This window comes from Camponotus vicinus, unplaced genomic scaffold, assembly GCF_025532165.1.
Source record: "Camponotus vicinus isolate PSW18456_S1 unplaced genomic scaffold, iyCamVici1.0 SCAF_2, whole genome shotgun sequence".
NCBI classification, from domain to species: domain Eukaryota; kingdom Metazoa; phylum Arthropoda; class Insecta; order Hymenoptera; family Formicidae; genus Camponotus; species Camponotus vicinus.
The window spans coordinates 7,885,579-7,906,158 of record NW_028141956.1 but is presented as its reverse complement, the minus strand read 5'-3'; the positions used below and the strand labels follow the sequence as shown (position 1 = coordinate 7,906,158).

The 20,580-nt window shown below is 38.3% G+C and overlaps 1 protein-coding gene across 1 annotated transcript in view; it reads right to left on the bottom strand.

Annotated features, from left to right (window-relative positions):
• Positions 1-2,479: 2,479 nt before the first annotated feature.
• Positions 2,480-20,580, bottom strand: part of Pio (zona pellucida domain-containing protein piopio) — a 54,960-nt gene continuing 36,859 nt past the window's right edge. The window contains exons 5-9 of the mRNA XM_083092246.1: positions 7,144-7,311; positions 6,666-6,871; positions 6,350-6,512; positions 5,890-6,072; positions 2,480-5,721 (exon numbers count right to left, since the gene is read on the bottom strand). Of these exons, the coding sequence (XP_082948372.1) occupies positions 5,518-5,721; positions 5,890-6,072; positions 6,350-6,512; positions 6,666-6,871; positions 7,144-7,311 (924 nt within the window). The 3' untranslated portion in view covers positions 2,480-5,517. The remainder of the gene's footprint in view (positions 5,722-5,889; positions 6,073-6,349; positions 6,513-6,665; positions 6,872-7,143; positions 7,312-20,580) is intronic.

Here is a 20,580-nt window from a genome sequence, read left to right as displayed (position 1 = left end):
TAATAATATCCGAAATTTGACACGATATGAATTTCTTTTGATATAATCATATTCAATTGGATCTGTTCTCTATATAATCAGATTTAGTATATTGAATATGATTACATAAGGATAAAATCATATCTCGCCAAATTTCGAATATTATATATATGTGTGTGTGTGTGTTATCATATGTATATATAATAATTATATATGATTATAATTATATATAATTATATCTTATACATATTATATAAATCACTACAATTACATAAGTCTATTTTTTCGCGGGTATTAATGCAGAATAACAAAAAAAATACGATTTTCAATATATTTTATCAATCTATATTATCAAACAGTGTTGACATGTGAAAAAACTAAATCATTTCAACAAGAAACAAAGAGTCTTAAATATGTAAAGCAATCTCCCTGTGTTTTTTAATTATGGTTAAATATCATGTTGAAGCGTACCGGCGACTATTCTCGACGAAACATTCGGATTCATTATGAAAAAATAGAATGTTCAAAGAATTATTGTGCACACAAATGCAAAAATGTGACGAATTTTTTATTACTAATCTCGACTGATTTTGTAATTTCTTCTTCGTACATTTTAAAGACCGAACGAAAAAAATGAATAGACAGATACCGATACAGTCATTTTTCTCGATCGCGCTGATCGAGGGTGACTCGCTTTTAGAAAAATCTTAAAGAGAACAAACGACGAAAGAGAACGGGTAATATAAATGTCATAAGCTTGCAAGACACCTCATATTCGTTTCCTACTATTTTTGTAATGCGACGTAAGACGATTGATAGCGGCGAGCAATAAATCGGCGCAAGACGGGAAGGGGGAGCAAAAAGAACGACGCGATTTAAAATAAGGAGAAATAAGATTTACACGCAAAACTGTAACATCGACTCTCTTACACGAGAATTGTCATCTCTCTTTTTTTCTTTCACTACGTTTAGAGGACTCCTTTCGTTGATTTGAGCCCTTTACCGATTCGTAGCCTTAACGATTGCTAAATATTATACTTATTCTGTGTAACAATTTACGAAACAAAATTGTTCGTTTTCTCATTTATTGTATATATGTATATCGATAGAACGTGCGAGAAACATCATGATGCTACGTTTCGCTGCTCCTCGCTAAAGATGCGAAACGTGTGCATTAGAGCGACATGAAGGCAGAATTATCTCAATGTTAAAGCGAGGTATCTTGTCGTTAAGCATATCTTTGCCACATTTCTTTAAATCTCAAAGCGAGCGGAGTCCAAGAATCATACGGTGGATATGCTTGACTCTTAAGAACCAGTCGCATTGGCAAGTCGGTTAATATCCTGATGAATGAATTGGCGAATCTGTTGATAAATTGCACAATTTTTCCCGTTCTATATTCTACGTAGAATTATATATAGAATAATAGCCAATCTCTTTCATTCAGGATCTAAAAATATTTCCGTATTTTTATCTGAACGGGAATATTATTCTCATCCGCCGTTCAAATTGGGATTGAATTGTAATTGGTATAATTTCACAATGGAATTCTCGCAGTTGCAAGTTTTAACTGGTCCCCGTCTCTAGATGTCAACTGCTGCTATTAGAAACATAGAGAGATTTATTAGCTTTAAATGATATTGACGAAACCGATCTTGAAAGTGCAAAGTTAGTTGGATAACACGGGCAAGTTGCGAGTGTATCGACATGTATTTTTTTGCGCATACCGTGATTTATCACGGTACATATTATAAGGATGAATCCAGTGGCTGTGCCTCCGATGCTTAGCAACGTATTTTATCGCGATTGCGTTTTTTCCTATTTCGCTCATCATCCTATACGATAGAGAGCGTAGCTTATGTCACTCGTTGCTTGTCCGAACGTCCATTATCGAACATGTATGTACAATGCGACGACGTGTGTACAAGAGATATATTATTTATATTTATTAAATAAGATATATTTCTCCTGTGAAAATGGACGGATATTTCAAGTATATTCACCGATTCGGCCGCGCGGAGCACGGTGTTAAGATGGTGTGATCTTGATTGAGGAGAAAAATAAAGAGAGAAAAAGAAGCGAGCGAATTGACGAAGAAGAACCGACCTGAATTATCCGTATGTAAATATAATTGCGAGGGTGACGAGAACAGAAAGCGAAGCAATTGACAATTTTGTGGCGTAAATAAAGAGCTATATTATTCTCATCCGAAATGCACAACATCATAGAGCCGGAAAAATGTTTGATATAGAAGTCATGTCAGTCTAATTATATTTCTTGTTATATTATATCATATTTTCCAAAAATGAATTATATATATAATTCAATAAAAAAAGGAGACACTCTCGTTTGATAATTTGCCGGCTCACATCGATCATTTCTGTGTTCGAGACACTCTTCCGCATGCGTTCCTAGTTTACCCTATTGTTTACTTATAATCTAAGTAACATCTAGGCTTACTTTAAGCTATTATAAAGTGAAGAAACATTGAAGAAGAATGTCGTCTTATAATACCAGTTTTATTAAGTTTTCATTATTTACACAAATTCGTTGTAGATTCTTTTGACAAGGGTCCAGAGGAACATTGCGGGAATATCGGGACTCGCGTTTACCTTAAACCAAGAAAAAAAAATTCTATCACGCATTTCTACAGGCATCTTCGTCCCCAATGATCACTATGAACCAATGCCACGGCGCGGCCAAGAGATCACACGCGATCCGTTCGCCGAGCGATTCCGACCCTCGACAGAAATTCCGCGGACCCTGGCAGCGCTTCGAAGTTATTGCACTTTTTGGGAACCGATACTGGACGCCGTCAATTTATTAGCGTCGAAATAAAAAGAAAATGTATGTAAACTATATATGTAAGCTCGTGTTATAAGATCCTTAAGGATACGTTTCATTTGCAATACAAACGCTATAAAATGGCTGTTCAATCAATTAAAATAAAAACAAATGTCTGTCTCTTTGTAACGTCAAGCAGAAGGCACCCTGAGATTGCCACGTGCAAAACGTTGTCAAGAAACTTAAGATACTAAAAAATACTGAAAAATATATTTATCTACATCCGTTAAAATCTGTGAAACAAACAGATATATTTTATAAATTTCGAAACTATTTCTTTTAACTTTCTATTTACATCGCATGAGTGCATTTAGAAAAAAATCTTTAAATCGATTGGGGCAAAGACTATCCGCTTTTGACAAAGCACGATAATGGCAGTATAAAAAAATATATTACATTTTCGACGCGCTAGGGTCCATTCGGAACAACTGTCGTCGCATACATTATCATTTTCAAAAAATTACTACACCACAACAATCCGCTCCTGGGAACGGTTTAGCGTATTAGCGCTTTGTGAGTTAACGTTACACGTGTTGATTTCTCTCTAAAATATAAAATTTATAATCATATACCCATCACCATGTTGGACCCAGTTACGCGACTGCGTTGGCAGTAGAGTTTTTTTTCTTGTCTTTGTCAATTAAAATCTAAACAATCCAAGATGGTACTTAATGTCGGTATTTTCGTTTTATATATTGTTTTCTTCTATTCAGTTCTATTAATTAAATCCAGTAATCTAAGTATTAGATCAAAACCATTCGAAATGTGCATCATTAGAAAGCAATTCGTATTCGTTCTTACTTTATTTTCGAATGGATTTATAATACCGACATTGGAGCAGCATCTTGTTTCAATTACTCTAATTAATAGTAACGTTTAAGCGTTATAAAGGATTAAAATCTTTTTATACTGAGTGCTTATGTCGCATTCATTCGCACATTGCATCGTCGTAGACGTCCAAATAATCTATGTAAGATAAGTCTTTTATATATAATTAATATATAATTTCAGATTTTAATTGACTTATGTTTCTACTATTTCGTTTTGATAAGTATTTAACATTTCTACGACGACAATGTAATTCATTTATACATAGCTTCACCGGAAACTTATAATGCACTAATACATATCTTATTGAATCTTAATCACGTGCTTTGTAATTACATTTTTTTAAAAAGCTTTATTGTAAATACATTTCCAATTATATTTTCGTATTTCAATCATGATTAGATATTTTCAGTAAATAGCACTATTGTACAAAATGTAATCAATTAGCAAGTTATTTTTATTATTATTATTATTGTATAGTTATTGTTATTTTTGTTTTATTGAAAATGACTCATTTGAAAAAAAAACTTTCGATTTAATTGCTACAGTAAATTATTGAATTTAAAGAAATTTTAATTAATATATACTATGTGATCGGTACTAGTATTCCTTTTTTATGTATAATAAATCTTGTAAGAATTAATTATTCATGATTTGCATTAGAGGGAAATGTAAAATTGGAAAACATTTAAAGCAAGATGCAAAAATATCGGCATCTGAAATATCAACGATTACACGCTGAAATGACAACATTGAATGGATACACTGGAGTATTTGATTGAATTATTTGAAAACTCACGCCTATAAGTGTGACTTAAATCTAACTGAGTTCACATACGAATTAAGTTATCGAAACGAACGCGCAACTGGACGGTGCTTTCGCATATGTGTTGTGTGTTTAGTGCGATAGGTATGTATTAAGTAGGATAGCGTATACCGGACTAGTGTACAGTATAGTTTATACGTGTATGTATATATACATACATACACATGAAAGTTAAATAACCCTTGACGGGAATGAGTCAATGCATGTTAATGCGTTAGTATTCGCGATTGGAATTAATAGTTTCACTAAAATATACAATTCATTACACGGACGGAATAGATACTCAAATAAAACGTTTTTAGCACGATTCTTTGTATAGTGAAAGCAAACGGATTATCCTCAAAACAAGAAATTTGTTTGCACTCTTGTTTCAGACAATCTTAATAATGCATTTGCATAAAAAAATATTGTACAAAACGTGTGTACAACTTCTTGCTTGTAAAAATATAATTATGTTATTTTTTATAACATTTCTTATGATAAATATTATTTTTATTGTAAGAAATATTTTATATATTTCTTTCGATTTTTAATAGCATTGTATCAAATATATATGTAGTTTATTTACATATTCAAATATTGCATTCTAAATCTGGATATAAATCTCCGTTAAAGAGTCATGAATTATCGAAATTTTCTGTTATAAAAGTTTCCTGAAAAAAGGATGTATAAATGGTGTGAAAGAAGAAAGATAGAAAAGCTAAATATTTAGAATCTAACTATTGTTAATTCCTCAGATATCTCGAAGCACCGCCATTGTTAGCTGAGAATATCATGAAACATGGAATTAAGAAGTGGGCAGAGGAGGCAGTTGAGCAAGAGATTCGCGTTTCGTTTTACTATATATCGCGCGGAGTGGCTTCGATTATCGTCACGTCGAATCAACTTCGCGTCGAAAGTAACTTAGTCTAAATTAATTTTCATCGATTGGACTTATGATCCGCTGAGATTTCGTGTGTAGATATAGATATATATAGATCCCACGAAAAATCGCAGATCTTCGGCTTGATGAGGCTTAATCCGCGCTAAACAAGGCGAACTTAACTACTGTGGCTGTAGGCAGTGTTGGTGTATGGTCCACTGTATATGGACGATCCCGTAGTTGAGACGCTCTTATGTCGTCTCTTTGCGAGCAGTACCAAAATAGCAGCCACTACTGCAAGCATGAGTATGAGACCGGCGATGGCGATCCCGATAGCGAAGCTCCTTTGCGATATGCAAATGGTATTTGGATCATCGATAGCCTAAAGAAAATCGCAAAAGATAGTAAGATATTGTATATATAAACTTGATTTTTTTATTTCGCGAAAGTTTTTTTTATTCTAAATTATATACTATTTCAGAACAGAATGCGCGATTTAAAGTAATCAATATTTTTAATGCAATGGAAATCGATTATTATTTTGTGTTACCCTTTCTTTAAAGACGTCGTCGGAGAAGTCCGATTTGGAACTAATGTCCGAGGCTTCATTGACGTATAGACCGCTGTAGACCTCAATTGTGGCCGGGGTGCCGTCTAGACCTTCGACACCCTTCACCTCGTTGTCGTTGATTGTGTCCCTACGTCGTCTAGCTATCGAATTACATAACGGCGGCTGCAAATCAAGAATAAATAATAAATATTCATTTCTAACGTGTCTTCATAAAACAATCAAACTCGAATATTCTTTTTCAGGGTCAGATATTACGTAATGCTCTACGTTTCCGTTTATGTAACATATTTACTAGACAAATTTAATGGAATAATCGTGATAGAACAAAGTAAATATTATAAAACCATTAAAGGAGGATAAATATAGTACTTAATCATCTTTATATGGAGCCATTATTCGAGCTGAGCTAATGCGTTTATGTATCATAAGGATTGTGTACCGTATTACTGCATCCTCCATCATGCTTAATACAGAGTCTCACGTTGCATTGATAATATACGCTCGCCGTATACGGGAACTTGTGCGCTTGGAAGTTCACCCTGGCCTCTGTCTTGTCCTCGTTGTACGTAAACTGTCCCATGATCTCACCGTCGACTGGACAGCTGTAAACGAATGAATATATTAAATAAAAAAAGAAGAAGTCAAAATGGACCGATTGTTTCATTTGACACATCGCTATTTTTTGTTCTTTATTATTAAAACAAATTTCTCATCTTACTAAAATTATTTCCATATCACATACTGCTCTAACTTACCCCTCGTCGTTTATCAGCCGTTGCTCACCCCATCCGAGACCATCGCGGACCAGACAGTCGGAGATCTTCAGACCGAACATCTCTTGTTTGTCGATGCTAATGACCAGGGTCAAGGGATCGCCGATTTTCACGTTCTCCGCCACGTGATGCTGCGTTGGATCGCCGCTAAAAATCTTCATCGTGCATCCTGGCATCGGCGCGGTCGCCTGTGTGGGCAGAGATTGACAGTTTATGAATATTTTATTTTGATCCATTACACATTCATTTACATTCACTTATCCAGATACTTGTACAGAGATATTTAGATACTAACTTTGCGAATACTGTCAAGTTATCACCATAATTTTACCGAGACTGGTTTTATCAAAGTTCATCGACAGAACGAGACGCGAAGCGAGATGTTTTAATTAACTGGCGAAAGTTTGCCTGATAAAAATTCTTTCAGAGAAGGCTATCTTAAATGCAAACATTTTCTTACCTGCAACGGTAGAGATTGCAGCATGGACACGTGGGTCTGGTCGTTCGTTACAACTTTGTCGCGAGTCTGGTATCTACATCTCACGTGAAAACCTCTGCCCTGGTTCGTGACCAGCTTCAGGTGTGGCTGCACCACGATGGTGTTAAAGTACTCTATACCACCGTCGTTCTGCGAAACAAAGGCAACGAAATCGTGAGTGTCACTTCTAAATTCCCTACGATACGCAAAGATCAGAAAATAAATACTGCAAGAAACATATTTCTATTTTTAATTGTGATTGATTTATCTTTCTATTTAAGGATAAGAGAACTCGCAAATCGACGACCAAATGACGTCAAATGTTCAAAACGTTAAATCGAGGTGTGTGAGAACACTGGCCATTGTTTGGTCGACCGCTGCGTATCCGTGTTTCGGTGCCGCGAATGTCGCAATCTATACGACGGGGTCTACGTTTTACTATCTTTTCAAGGAGCGTATAATAATACGCGGTCACGTTTCTCTTCTGGCCACTTTCAATATTGCAGCAGCAGCAGCAACAGCCGTCGCCTGTCCTTGCACCCCGCCAGCAAAAACCGGACCACTGCTCCTTCTCCTCTCGTCGATTCCGTCTCGCTCGTCCGAGATATCCAGAAAGGGAATACCTACATGTAATTTACATTCTCGCTATTCCCTCGTGGACTTTACCTTCGCCATTGTGCTTTCTTCGGATCTCCCTTACGAAGGATGGAGGTCCGCCTCTCTTCGAGAAACTAAAAATACTCCTCGTCTAAAGATCGATCTTTCTGCTACAGCGCTAAAAACTGTTTTCTTTCGCGATGAGTGAACGTTATATTATTTCTCAATCGCTGAAAATATTTCTCTCAATTAATTATATTTTTACATTTTCGACGTTATCTAATATTTCATCATAATGCCTCTCTTAGTGAAGGCTAAATCTCGTTTCCACTTCTGATTTCGTCATGTAAAAAACGAGTCTCATTTAAAGTTTTCGTTTAATTTATGGTGTCCTTTTGCATCATTTCCTTTTATCGTAGGTATTTAAGTTCTTTCCCGAACAAGTCCTTCTCCAGATATCAACGATCGGATTCTAATAGTTGTCTGTGTTGGCAGACAACCGTCATTAATGTCGGCGGTGCTCACTAATGAGGGTATCCGTAATCGAAGAGTTTCCTGCCAGTTCCGCGGACAATGAATGTAATCAAATGGATAATCATCGTCCTTAAAGACCGATCGTCCTCGACGAGAATCGAAAGGAAGTCTCGAACTTGGTTATCCTTGGAAGTGGACACATACCGACTATTCGGTAATAATGTGCGATGGGACGATAAAATTAATTTTCCACTTGATATAACATCATGGTGTAATGCATAATTCGCTGTTATTATATAAACTATGGATTATACGTATAACTCGCCGATGTTATATATTTGCATAGAAAATTGATGCTCATGTCACATTTAACTTACTTTGGTGAAATTTACGAGCGAATCATATCACAATCATCAGACATCGATGATACATATGTTGCGTCAAATTTATTTCTTCATTTATTAATTTTTACACGTATACGTTAAAGACAAAAAGAAAAATACCGATACGTATGTGTGTATTATTAATATAGCAAATCGCTGTATTATTAATCGTGTGTATTATTAATATAGAAAATACGCAAAAATCTCTATAGTGAACATTAATAAAGTTTATTAAAGCCACAGAGAAAAAGTAGCAAAATAAAAAGCATAAACAATTGTTTTTTTTTCTTTGCTGCGCCTCGCTTTCTTTACTAGTGCAAGATGAAAAATTATTTTAATGTATTGAAACGATTTTTTGATTAGGGAGAACAATATTTAATAAAGTAGAGATCCTTAATCTCTCTCGCAATCGAGTCAGGGGAGCGAGCGAACGGGTTGATGTTGCGGATTCCTAGACGAGCACAGAGTATATCGAGCAGGCAACGACCTTCGGAGCCTCTCAGCGTTCGACCTCAGCAAGGATACTCGCAATCTGCGGTGCATCGGCCCGAGAGAGCCCAGAGAAACGTCAGATCGTCGACTTTACACGTTTCGCACACCCACCTAGCAACCGGCGAGCGGGGATCTCCGGCAGCTTTATTACGGTAGAGGGAAGAACGCACGAGGCGGGGCCCGGTGCCCCCCGATTACGGTCCTGTGACCGGTTCCTTTTTTTTCCTTTCTATTGCATACCACCATACGCACCAATAGCAGGACACTGTCATGCGATACGGGTTCGTGAAGCAAAAAGATGGATACTTTTATCATCGGGTTCTCTCCTTGATTCTTGCCACATTCTCGGCCACCCTTATAAGGCTCTGCAAGTTTACGTTTCCATATTTTTAGACCGATCTCAGAAGTAATTCAGGCTCCTTCAAAAAAGTATCGTCTTTTTAAAATTTCGTACTTTTTACTCCCGACTGCTACCAACCTACGGTTGGCAAAAGACGGAGGGAGTATGCGTTTCACCGAGCTCGGATCGGTTGTTAGGTTTTCTTGCTAACAATAACATAGTTATCGGTGTCATCTTTTGCACATCAGTTTTTTATCAATGTATATTTTTTAAAGAATTTGTAATGTCAAGTATATATATTTTTCGGATGTCAATTATTAATATTTTTACTATTTAATATCACTCAATTTAATTAGCTTATTTTTATTATCGATTAAAAACGGAATTTGGATGATTCTTTCCGTTGTAGAAAAAAAATCGTTTGTGCTTATCCGATCGTTATGTTGTCTACAAGTCATGTTCATCAAACTCTCTTTAGGTTTCAAAGGATTCAAGGAATTTCCATTTCAATTCATTTACATTCATATACGCGACCACTCTTCCTGAATCGTGTATAGAGATATTTATTCCCCCTTTTCTCTCCCCTGAATGGTGGAAACACGCCGAGGTATTTTTGACATTGAATGCCTCCGATGAATATCCTCAACGAACACGAAGCGATAAATTGCTTCTTTTCTTGCGGAAATTAATTACAGAATACATGGCATTTATTGCAAGATCTTTTATCTCGATAACTATTCCTCAGACATACATTCTCGAATACACATACATAAATTAATTCTTTAATTGTTGTATTGTTACCAACTGCTTTCAACAATTGTGGCGAGTATCATTTCTTGAATTTCTGACGGATCAAGACCTTCGATCTTGATTCTGAGATATTCGAGAAAACTCGTCGCGATTCCAATCAAGTCAAATTGTCGAGTCGATTGCCGGATGAGATCATCAGACAGTTAGTTCTTCTCAATTAATATGATATTACGTATTTACCGGTTTCGCGGAGAAATTGATTTTCACGCGGGACTCGAAATATATCCGGACGTCTAAAGTATACGGCACGCACGCTGCTGAAGTACGTCTTGCGCAAATACGTATGCTTTGTACATGCAATTTACGGACATCCCTTTGAGCTGTATCCATTATCGTATGTACATATCCATCATCTCTGACGATCCACGATCGATGAACACGCACGTTTCACGCGTGAATCAGCGTCTCTCCTCGAGAGATGCCCCACGTCAGATCTATCACGAGAGGTGTTTTGCGTGTCGCACCCTTTGCCCTCTAACGCGATTCATCTCGCACTTATACGTACAATGTGTATCTTGAAAGACGATGAAAATTTTCGTGGACCCCGCGCCGATACCAAGGACCCTTCATCCACGCATCTCGCGATGTTTGCCGTTTGATGTGCGTAAGGATACGACGGGGAAGGTGGTACACGACGAACAAAAAGACGAGGGATGTGAATCCACGGAAGGACGTGCGCAAACGTCCTACACGTGCACTCGCATGTACACGACAGCCGTGAATGCATAGGAGCGAAGATCACTCTAATGCCAGGTATTACTTGACGCCTACTTGACTGCGAGTCTTACGCCATTATCGGCGCGCGGCGGTCTCTTTATCGTTTCGAACTTCAATAATCTGAGAAGAAGCGCGGAATAGCCGTACTAATGATACATTAGAGTAATCGACAAAAAAGATAGCGATCAACAGTGTTTTTTGTAGAGTCCCAAATGAGTCGTTATCCTTCAAGTAGCAGTATCTTCTCTCGTCATCGTTAATATCACTCCAGCGATCTCTCGATGATAACGAGACACTTTTATATGCGTTTTTCCACCGTGATTTTTCTCTCGTTACGATCAAATGAATCGTGAAGTCACGCGAGCACTCGGAGAACTTTGCCATCCTAGTTCTCGAGTTTTGGTCTTTGCGATCTCTGGACGCGGGGATGAACTTTTCAATCGTGCTTCTCCTTTCCTAGTATAAGTAGCTAAGCTCATCGGTTACCCGGAGCGATCATTATTGCCTGCGCGACCGCGGGATGATCATTCGACCTGCACGAGAGTGGATCTGCTAAAAGGCTCGAGAGGGAGGCAGTACGTCTATTACGGACATCCACTTTCTGCCCTCTGGCATGAATAGAGGATACAGTAGCTAAGAGGTTCTCATGCAAATTGGCTCATCAGCCGACTCATCAGCACCGCCTTTTCGTCATTATTATTAATGCTCTCGCGAGTCTCTTACACGTGGTACTTACCGTAACGTGGCACGTAGATGTAACATAGTTTCGTAATGTTACGAGCGTATTTGTCGTTAAAGATATAGTTTCGAGAGAGAGCTTGTTCAATTTATCCGAACTTTATTCTAAAAAAAAATAAATAAATACATATATATACTTGTTATAAATATATAATAAATATATACACGTGTGGTTTCAGAATTTTATCCTAAAAATGTATTTTGACGTTGCATTTTCTGTATCACTTATGAATATAAATATGGTTTTCTTTATTATAATAGTACGATATATCGTAATGCACTTGCGTAGTTGTTAGGATACTCCCCGGAGATGCAAAACAGAAGGACTAACGGCACCTAAGAGAAGATGCATGCTAAAACATCGACTTCTCGCTGCATCCGCTGCAAGCTATACAATCCGCGGCGCATTCCCTCATCCGTCCAGGAGGTTGAATACATGTAATTATAATTCATGCGCGTGTATAGTAAACTGTCATAGAGAATTTCGCATCCGTTGTGTAGCGTTGCATACGCGGTTCTGTTCATTTCCCCACGTCGGTCATGTTAATAGAATGCTCGTAAGACGTACGTATATACTTCTTGCGAGAATTTACGTCAGCGAACGCGGCACGCAGTCAAATTTGCGAATCAGGAAGTTGCGCAAAGGATGCGTGATTTACGCGACGAATAAAAAACGTATAGATATATTAAAATTTAAACTTTACATTATATATTCGTTAATAAATTAGACCTATGTTAATAAACATCAATCGCGACGAAAAGTAATAAAAAAAAAAGTTATCCAGCAGTTTTGCATAAACGAAAATTTTCGTATAAAATGTGCATAAAAGTTGCGATTCGCGTTGCAACTCGTAAAAATGATTGCGATTAAAATACAGTGCACTGCGCGCGCATAGAGCAAGGGGAGATAAAAATTTATGTATACCATAACGTTAATTTCGCGTAAACCAGGAAGCCGCTAAACTTCTTATTAGCCAAGGTAATTTCCTCGTACCGCAACCGGCAGAAGCAAGACAGCGCATGCATGCAAACGGAGGGCATCTTCTGTCTTTCTGTCTATGATTTACGTGACGACGATCGTGCCGCACGCTAATGTCCCTCGGCGAGAGGAGGAAATCTTCCCCTCGTCGAGCGACTAACGGGATCCGTGATTGGAAAATCACAGGTTTTTCTGCGAGCTTGCGGTCAGCCGTCGATATAACTTTAATGAAAGATCGCGTGCGTGCGAAAAGTGTTTATCGGGAGATCCATGTCGAAACGTGTCGAGCGAAATTCATCGGTAAAAAGTTACCGAGTTACGCGACAGCTCGCTGTCAAAGGAAGAGAGAGAGAAGTCTCGCGATAAATGCAAATAGATTCGCACGATCGACGACGGGCATCCTCTCCCGGGACTCGCCCTGCCCGTAGGGTACTTGGTGCACTTATTACGATACATCTCTCGCGGAACATTTCTTGGGTTCGACGGCCGGTCAGTTCAGCAGGCGGCGGCGGCGGCGGCGATTGCAGCTGCAGCTGCAGCGGCACCGACTGACTGCACGCTCGTCCCGTCTCTCTCTTTCTCTTTCATGGCAGCGACGTACGAACTTCTGATAGTAACCCCGGCGATCACGACACTTGGAATGTTCAGGTAACACACGACAGGTAAGACACGCGTCCATCATCAAAGAGGAAATTGATCATCGATGACCTTGTGGCTTTTCCCACACCGAACTGTGTTCTCGCGTGAGAAGACGCGATGAAAAATAAGTCATTTTAAATTAATTAAGATTAAAAAAGAATTATTTTAAAAATAATTTCAATTTATTTACTTTTCATTTCGCGACAAAATTCATAAAATTCTTCTTATTATTTTAATTTATATATGTATATACATATACATGTATGTATATGAATGTGTGTATCTCTCTTCTATTTTTCTCGTATTACAACATAAAAGATTATAATTAGAATTTAGTCACGAAGAAATTATTTAAAAATGACCTTATGGAGAGGCGGTTCCTATTAAGTGTAAAAAAATTCCCCCGATGACAACGGCAGTCACGTCAACGGAAATAGCGATGCGTTAAGAGATGAAATCATGCGACCAGCGCACGATCGACTCCTGGTATAGAGGCGGAAACGCGCGAAACGTGAAAAAATGCCACGGATCAAGCGGCCGATGTTTGCGTCGCTGGTTAGACGGTCCCGTCCAATATCCCACGCGCAACATCCCTCGGTGGAATCTCTCGGAATTTTCGCGACTCGGGATCCCCCGCTCGAAATATGCGCGCATCGCTAAAAATAGCCACGCGCGTAAATAGGATTCGCGCGAATCCTGCGCGCGAGGATTTTTTCCTTTCTGCTTTTCGCTGCAGGAATTCACGATTACAATGTAATCGCGACGAATAGCATGTCAAATTATTTTATCCGCTATACGTTGCCATTAATTACGCCAGTAAAACCGATGATCGGCATCGCGGTTAACGGTCACACGCAGCCAGTTAGTTATCTTGTATAATTATTAGGTGCGGTCTTTCCGAGAGAGAGAAAGAGAGAAAAAAATACACATGGCAGATGACAAGTATGAATGATTGAAGAAAAGAGAAGTATGGAATGTTCGTCACTTAATCAACGTGATCGTTACGTCTTACTGTCTACGTCTGACGAGGACTCTTCAGACACTTTCTAGCGATTTTCATACTTTCATACTTCATGCGGGCTTTGTACACTTAATCGAATAAAATTTGTAGGGGCATCTTTTTCGATATTAATAATTCACTCTTTGTACAAGTGGGAAGAAATGTCGCGGATTTTTAATAAATAAATTGGCAAGTTCCATACCCTCTATTATATAAATAAAAAAAGAATAATGATGATGAAATTGCATAAGAATTTAAAGTTGTATTCGTACCTTATTGTAATGCAAAGAAAATAGCGAGAAGAAAAGTTTCTATTGACGCAATCGGTACATATAGTTATGTATTATTATGCTTTGGTCAAACTACACAGTCCAGCTTTACATAGAAGTATGTCAATGAAATTCAAAAACGATTCGCGATGCGTACTAATGAAGAATGTAACATTGCAGCATGCATGTGACATCTGCCATGATGTAAGAAAATGACAAAGTTACCGTTGACGACGACGGTAAAAATAATGTTTTTAAAACTCCTTGCATAACATTACTTGCGAAAGAAATAGCACAACTCGACAATTGAATGAAACAGAATACTGAGAATACGAATAAAAAATAAAAATTGCAGACGTATTAAAAATAAATTGATAGAGTTAAATTTTGTAAACTATTAAATATCACGAAAGAAACAGACACGCGTGGGCGCAATTTTATTTTATATAGGTAAGCAGGATTCACACAACGGAAACACAATTAATTCTAATCTCAGGACGAAAGAGTCGAATCGCGTAGGCGAGATGTCCCGAAATTGGTATTTGCGTGGGTGGTTTTATTCGGTGGATGACGAGACGATATTGCGACCTCTCTCGCGTGTCCTTGCAAAGTATCATAAGAAATCGAGTTTCTTGAGGCGCGCCCACCTCGCTGGATTTTCCCCTCGGGCAAAGCTTAAATTGGATTTTTTCTTGTGGAGGCGTCCGTCCCTCGTTTGCGAGATACTTCTAGACAAGGTGAAATCCGCGCGACATTAACCGCCTACGTTTCTCACACGAGCCGCCTCTTGTTACCGAGAGGCTGACAGAGTCGCGATTTTGCAACATACTCGCACTTTCACGCGGTGAGCAAACGTTGGCGTCATCGACATTTTCGGATGACCGTCTTTTCGACGCCTGTCTCGTCCACCGTCGCGACAAAAGCCGTGTATTCTTGTCACTTTCACGCTTAATATTCATCGACAATGTTTGTCTCTAGGTACATCTCTGCGCTACGTCTTATAAACTTACGAAAATCAAACAAAATTCGAATTAATTAAAACAAATTCAATTTTTATATCTGATAAAAATCTTTAAAAATTCGTTCTTTTCTTCTTTACAAAAATTAATTGTATACGAGATTGGAGATATATTTCTACAACAAGAGATACTATGAGAGAGTATTGAAGATATATTTTTCCAAAGATTATCTGACAATGAGTGGCGAGCTATCGTAGTTAGAATTATCTAATTAGACCTTACCTCCGTAGATACGTCGTATCAGAATTACCCATCGAAACTACAATTTCCTCGAATCCTCCTTACTTCCAATTGCCTTCTACTACCGCGAAGTAGCAAGCAGTTCATCATCACGCAAACACGGCTACCGTAGCTGCGCAACGACCTTCTCCTTCAGAGGGAGGTCCACGGCCGATGGAACACGGAAGGTACGTGGAAGCGAAGCCGAAGGGAAAAGATGGATTCAAGTTCAGGGCAAGAAACGAGTTAACGACGAAAAGGAAGAATAGGAAGCGAAACGCGGAGAGATGCCGCTTCGGCGAGTTGCACGAGTTAATGACGCGAGAAGCTCGGGAAAATGATTTCAGCATACTTGGCCGTCACGAATTATTATTCCCTTTCTTAGTCTTGACGCTTTTCTTTTCGCAGCTCTCGTCGCTTTTTTCCAAAGACATCTCTCGCCTGATTCATCCTGTCCTGATGGCCAATCGTTTTTTAATCCGCCTTCCTTTTAAGCCTCGTTCAACGTACTTGGTCAACCTCTCTACTCTTTAATCGACCAATATACTTGATGATTCTTTAATTTGTTTTGCCAAGATTTCGCCATCTTCTCGCCACTTACGTACTTTTATAAAGCCTCTTGAAACCGGCCTTTCAATTCAGTGACGCATATCTTATATGAATATGTATGTGTTTTGCCTTTTAGCTGAAAACATCGATGATCTCACGATTATTAATATCTTCGCATAAATCGTACAGTTACCGTTATCTCAGATACTTGAATAATGAATATAAAATCTAACAGCTGTGCTCGATATTACGGTTGGTCAAGAAAAATATCTGAGATTCGATATTCGATATTTCTGATGGATTCTCGGAGTAAAGTCTCGATCAAGGAAATTTTTATGATTTTTCATATTCGTAATCATCATTTACAGCGCATTTCTCTCGAACAACATATTTATGAGCCATAGATCGCTATTCTCGTTGTCCAAGAAAGTATGCTTATGAGATTGAATGACCTTGGTTACCAACGCTTATAGCGCTTAAGTATTACCTATACACAGCAATGACTACTTTTCGCTTAGACGCGCGGATTTATGTAATTGCGCGAAACGGCCCTTTACAAGCGTTATTAGCCTGCGCCGATTTGCCTACGAGTTCTCGCTGGAGATTTACCTGCGAGAATAATTTCGCTCATTTTCTTCGTTTACCTAGCTAATTTAGTGATCGCTTTGAAAATGTACAAACTAGTGTGACCAGTAAAACCTTTTAAATTTCGCACTTGGATTTAGCATTCCATACAATCTCTTGGATACATTTCAATAGTTGCTCTATTACTGCAATAATCTTGCTATATTAGCCTCTTTGAAATAACTAATAAAGTGATCGATCTTTTTTAAATTTTTTTCTACGCAAATATATGAAATATTTATAATACTTATAGTAAAGAATTAATAACAGTTTTAGACCAGACAAGATACCATGCAACTTTAGAAACTCGATAAACGAGGAAATCAGTTCTCGAGGCTCGGAAGGCTGCCTTCAGCCTGGCTTCAGCCATTTCGCTATAAACATTCCGCGTCCTACCTCACGCGCGATTTTTTCCGCGCACGTTCCAGGCTCCGGGCAAATTCTTTGGGATAACTAATGCACGGATGGATGAGTCGGGTCGAACCGAGCCGACAGCCAACGATGCGCAATTTCTTTGAGTCCGACCACTAAGAATTGCTGCCCCAGCGCTCACATCTACGAGATCGGTAGCCAGCGAGCTTCTTGTTCTACGCGGAACGATCGTTTTGCCGGGGATTTGCTCGCGGAAAATTAAATGACTGCTCTTCCGCGGTTATATATATGTATGAGATATCACGGGGTTGAAGCGGCGGCTCTTCCGCGAGCATCGGTATTGAATAATCGTGGGAGAGATATCCCGTCGAGATCCGAACTCTTCTCTCCTCTCTTCCACATCTCGACCGTACACTTCCTGCACGCCCAAGATCCAGCATAAATCCCAGCTATAACCGTCACGACGTATAACTTAATCTCTGAACCTCGACCGCGGCTGGTCCGGGTCGAGGTTTCTGATCTTCCGGATAGTTTATCCGGTGGATTTATGGGAAACCTCGATCACACAGATGACTATGGATCGCTTTCCTCGGAAAGGGAGAAATATCCGGTAACACGAGTGCGCGAGTGAAAAGATTTCTCAAATAATAATACTTTAGCGTATTTTATTATTTATTATTTTATAAATCCAACAATATATATACGAAAACTATATCGTTAATCAATATTTCTTTGATAATAAATATGAGATAATAAAATAGAAGAAAATTATACCAATAAATATGAGTTTTATAATTAATATATAAAGAAACAAAATGATTGCTGTTGATTTTTCCTCTATTTAAGTTGCTTTTGCTTTATTTAAGTTTCCTGTATTTAAGTTTGATTCTTCAGTCAAGCAAGACAGCTTTGCTTCAAAGCTTCTACTGAAGAAGCATAAAACATAAAGGCTTGTAAAAAGAGCTAGAAAACATTGGAATGACGTCCAGAGTCCGGTATTCTGAATAATGTGGCACGATGCGGCTCGTCTCAGCGCCAGCATTGTTGCCTCCTTGTCTTCTCGAAGCGACGAGGATCGATGGCACTGGAGCGTTGCCAGAGAGAAAAGGGGCGCCAGGCAAGTCTCTCTGGTAAAAGATCCCGCCGTGAAGTTATGGGCGAGGGTATCCTTGCGAATAATCGTCCTCAGTAACTTGAAAAACTAGCCGACGCGACGCGGCGGCCTGTTCACCCTCAGAGGTCAACGAAGTTGAGAGGACCTACACGTTGATCCTATAATACACTCTCAAGAGCGTGCCGCGTATTTGTATACAGTGATTCTCAAAAAGAAGAAATAAAATTGTATCGACTAAAATTTATCTAATATCTTCATAGGAGGCAATTAATTTCGGAAATAATTCACTCTATTCGACTCTGTTGAACTATAATTTCTACAATATACAATATTTGACGTAAATATATCGACTTTATTTGTTACTTGATCATTGCTTATTTGAGTAAAAACGATTTACAAGTGAAAGTTTTTACCTTAAAACTTATCAATCCGCCTGTTTCAAAGTACGTCAAGAATATTCGCCAAGTTAATGGAAAGTCCACAAGGCCGCATTTAGATTCGCGCGACTTAAACCGCAGAACAATAGGTCGTTTAAAGAGGCATTCCCGGAGTGGACGCACCATCTCGGCTTTATCCACTGGGAGCAGAAAGCGGGCAGCTTCTTCTCCGACCCTTACAAGGTTCGCAGAACCTTGCACTCTCGTATACAACAGTGATGCTCAATCCAACCGATATCGCCCTCGAAAAGCGCCAATTATTATCTTATAGCGATCGTTGAGCGATCCTTCTCAAATCTTCCGTCAAATTACATATCGCTCACATCAACATAAAAATTAAACATATATTAAGTTTATAAGCTAAAAACTCATAGGATCGTTACGTTTGGCGTTTTGCGAGCAAAACTTAGTTGCTAAACTCGATGATTGTCAGGATAATGAAAGAGCATGATATAACGATTGATACAAATCTCGTTTATCATTCTTCGCGCGATCTTCATTTATCGCATCGTAAAGTGAATCAATCTTTCCCGGGTGCGGTGACCTTGCGCTTTCGTGAAAACGTAACGGACAATGTAACGGTGTTACTATTAGAGGCGTAATCCGCCATGACAGAGACGCATCAGAGTGCATTAAAATGTCGTACGTGACTTTTTGCCAAAGCGCAAAAGAGGAGAATGTCATTAGAGCGCACACTCAAGAGTGCGACCGAGCAAGTTCTACCTCGAGAAATTGGACACTTTGGATTTAACAGCTCGTTCCCGATTTTATCCCGTTCAATCGAAGCGAAGAACGCGAAATAAGATGCAAGACGTCCGTTAACTAAATCTGTTCGCCCCGCATGCATATATGATGAGCAAAATGCCCGTTATGATAATGATTATTTTGTCATTACTCTTTGTACAAATGATGTTATAAAAATATTTTGCGCACCCGTTATCTCTATAATCATCTATCTGCCATATTTGACGGAGGACATTAAAGTCTAACTGTTTAAAGAAAGAGAGAGAGAGAGAGATACATTAGTATATAAAATCATTAAAAAACATAATTATAATGAAATGATCATAGAATGCGAAAATTTAATTTTATTGTATAATCAATATTATTTATTTTATTTTTTATTTTATTTTATTTTATTTATATTATTTATATTTATATTTTATTATATTTATATTATTTTTTTAGTTATTTATTTTATTTGTACCGTTTGACTTTAAATTTATTGTAATTAATTATGTTTTTTCAAGCTAAAAAAAGAGGAAAATCGTTATCAGTGATATTGAAAAGGTGGAACGAGAAGTTGATATTTATTTCGGAGGAAACGAAAGAAGTGAAAGTTGATCATTAATTCCAGAGTTCCAAAGATACATCGGTCGCGGCATGTGGATAAGATAATCACGAGATGACCACGTTGGGCATCAACGAGTTCTTTCTCACGACGTTTCCTTACGCCAATGATTATACGGCGCGTAAGAGCGCAAAATTATAGCCGCCCATGCCTCAAGTGACGTGGATCCTCGAGAAATTTTATTTGTACATTTTGCAGCTATCACAGATTTTTATAATCTCCGGGTCTATACTTTATTCAGTCGGAAAAATTGAAGCGAGTGTTTCGACGACTACGAGATATTTAATTAGAGATGG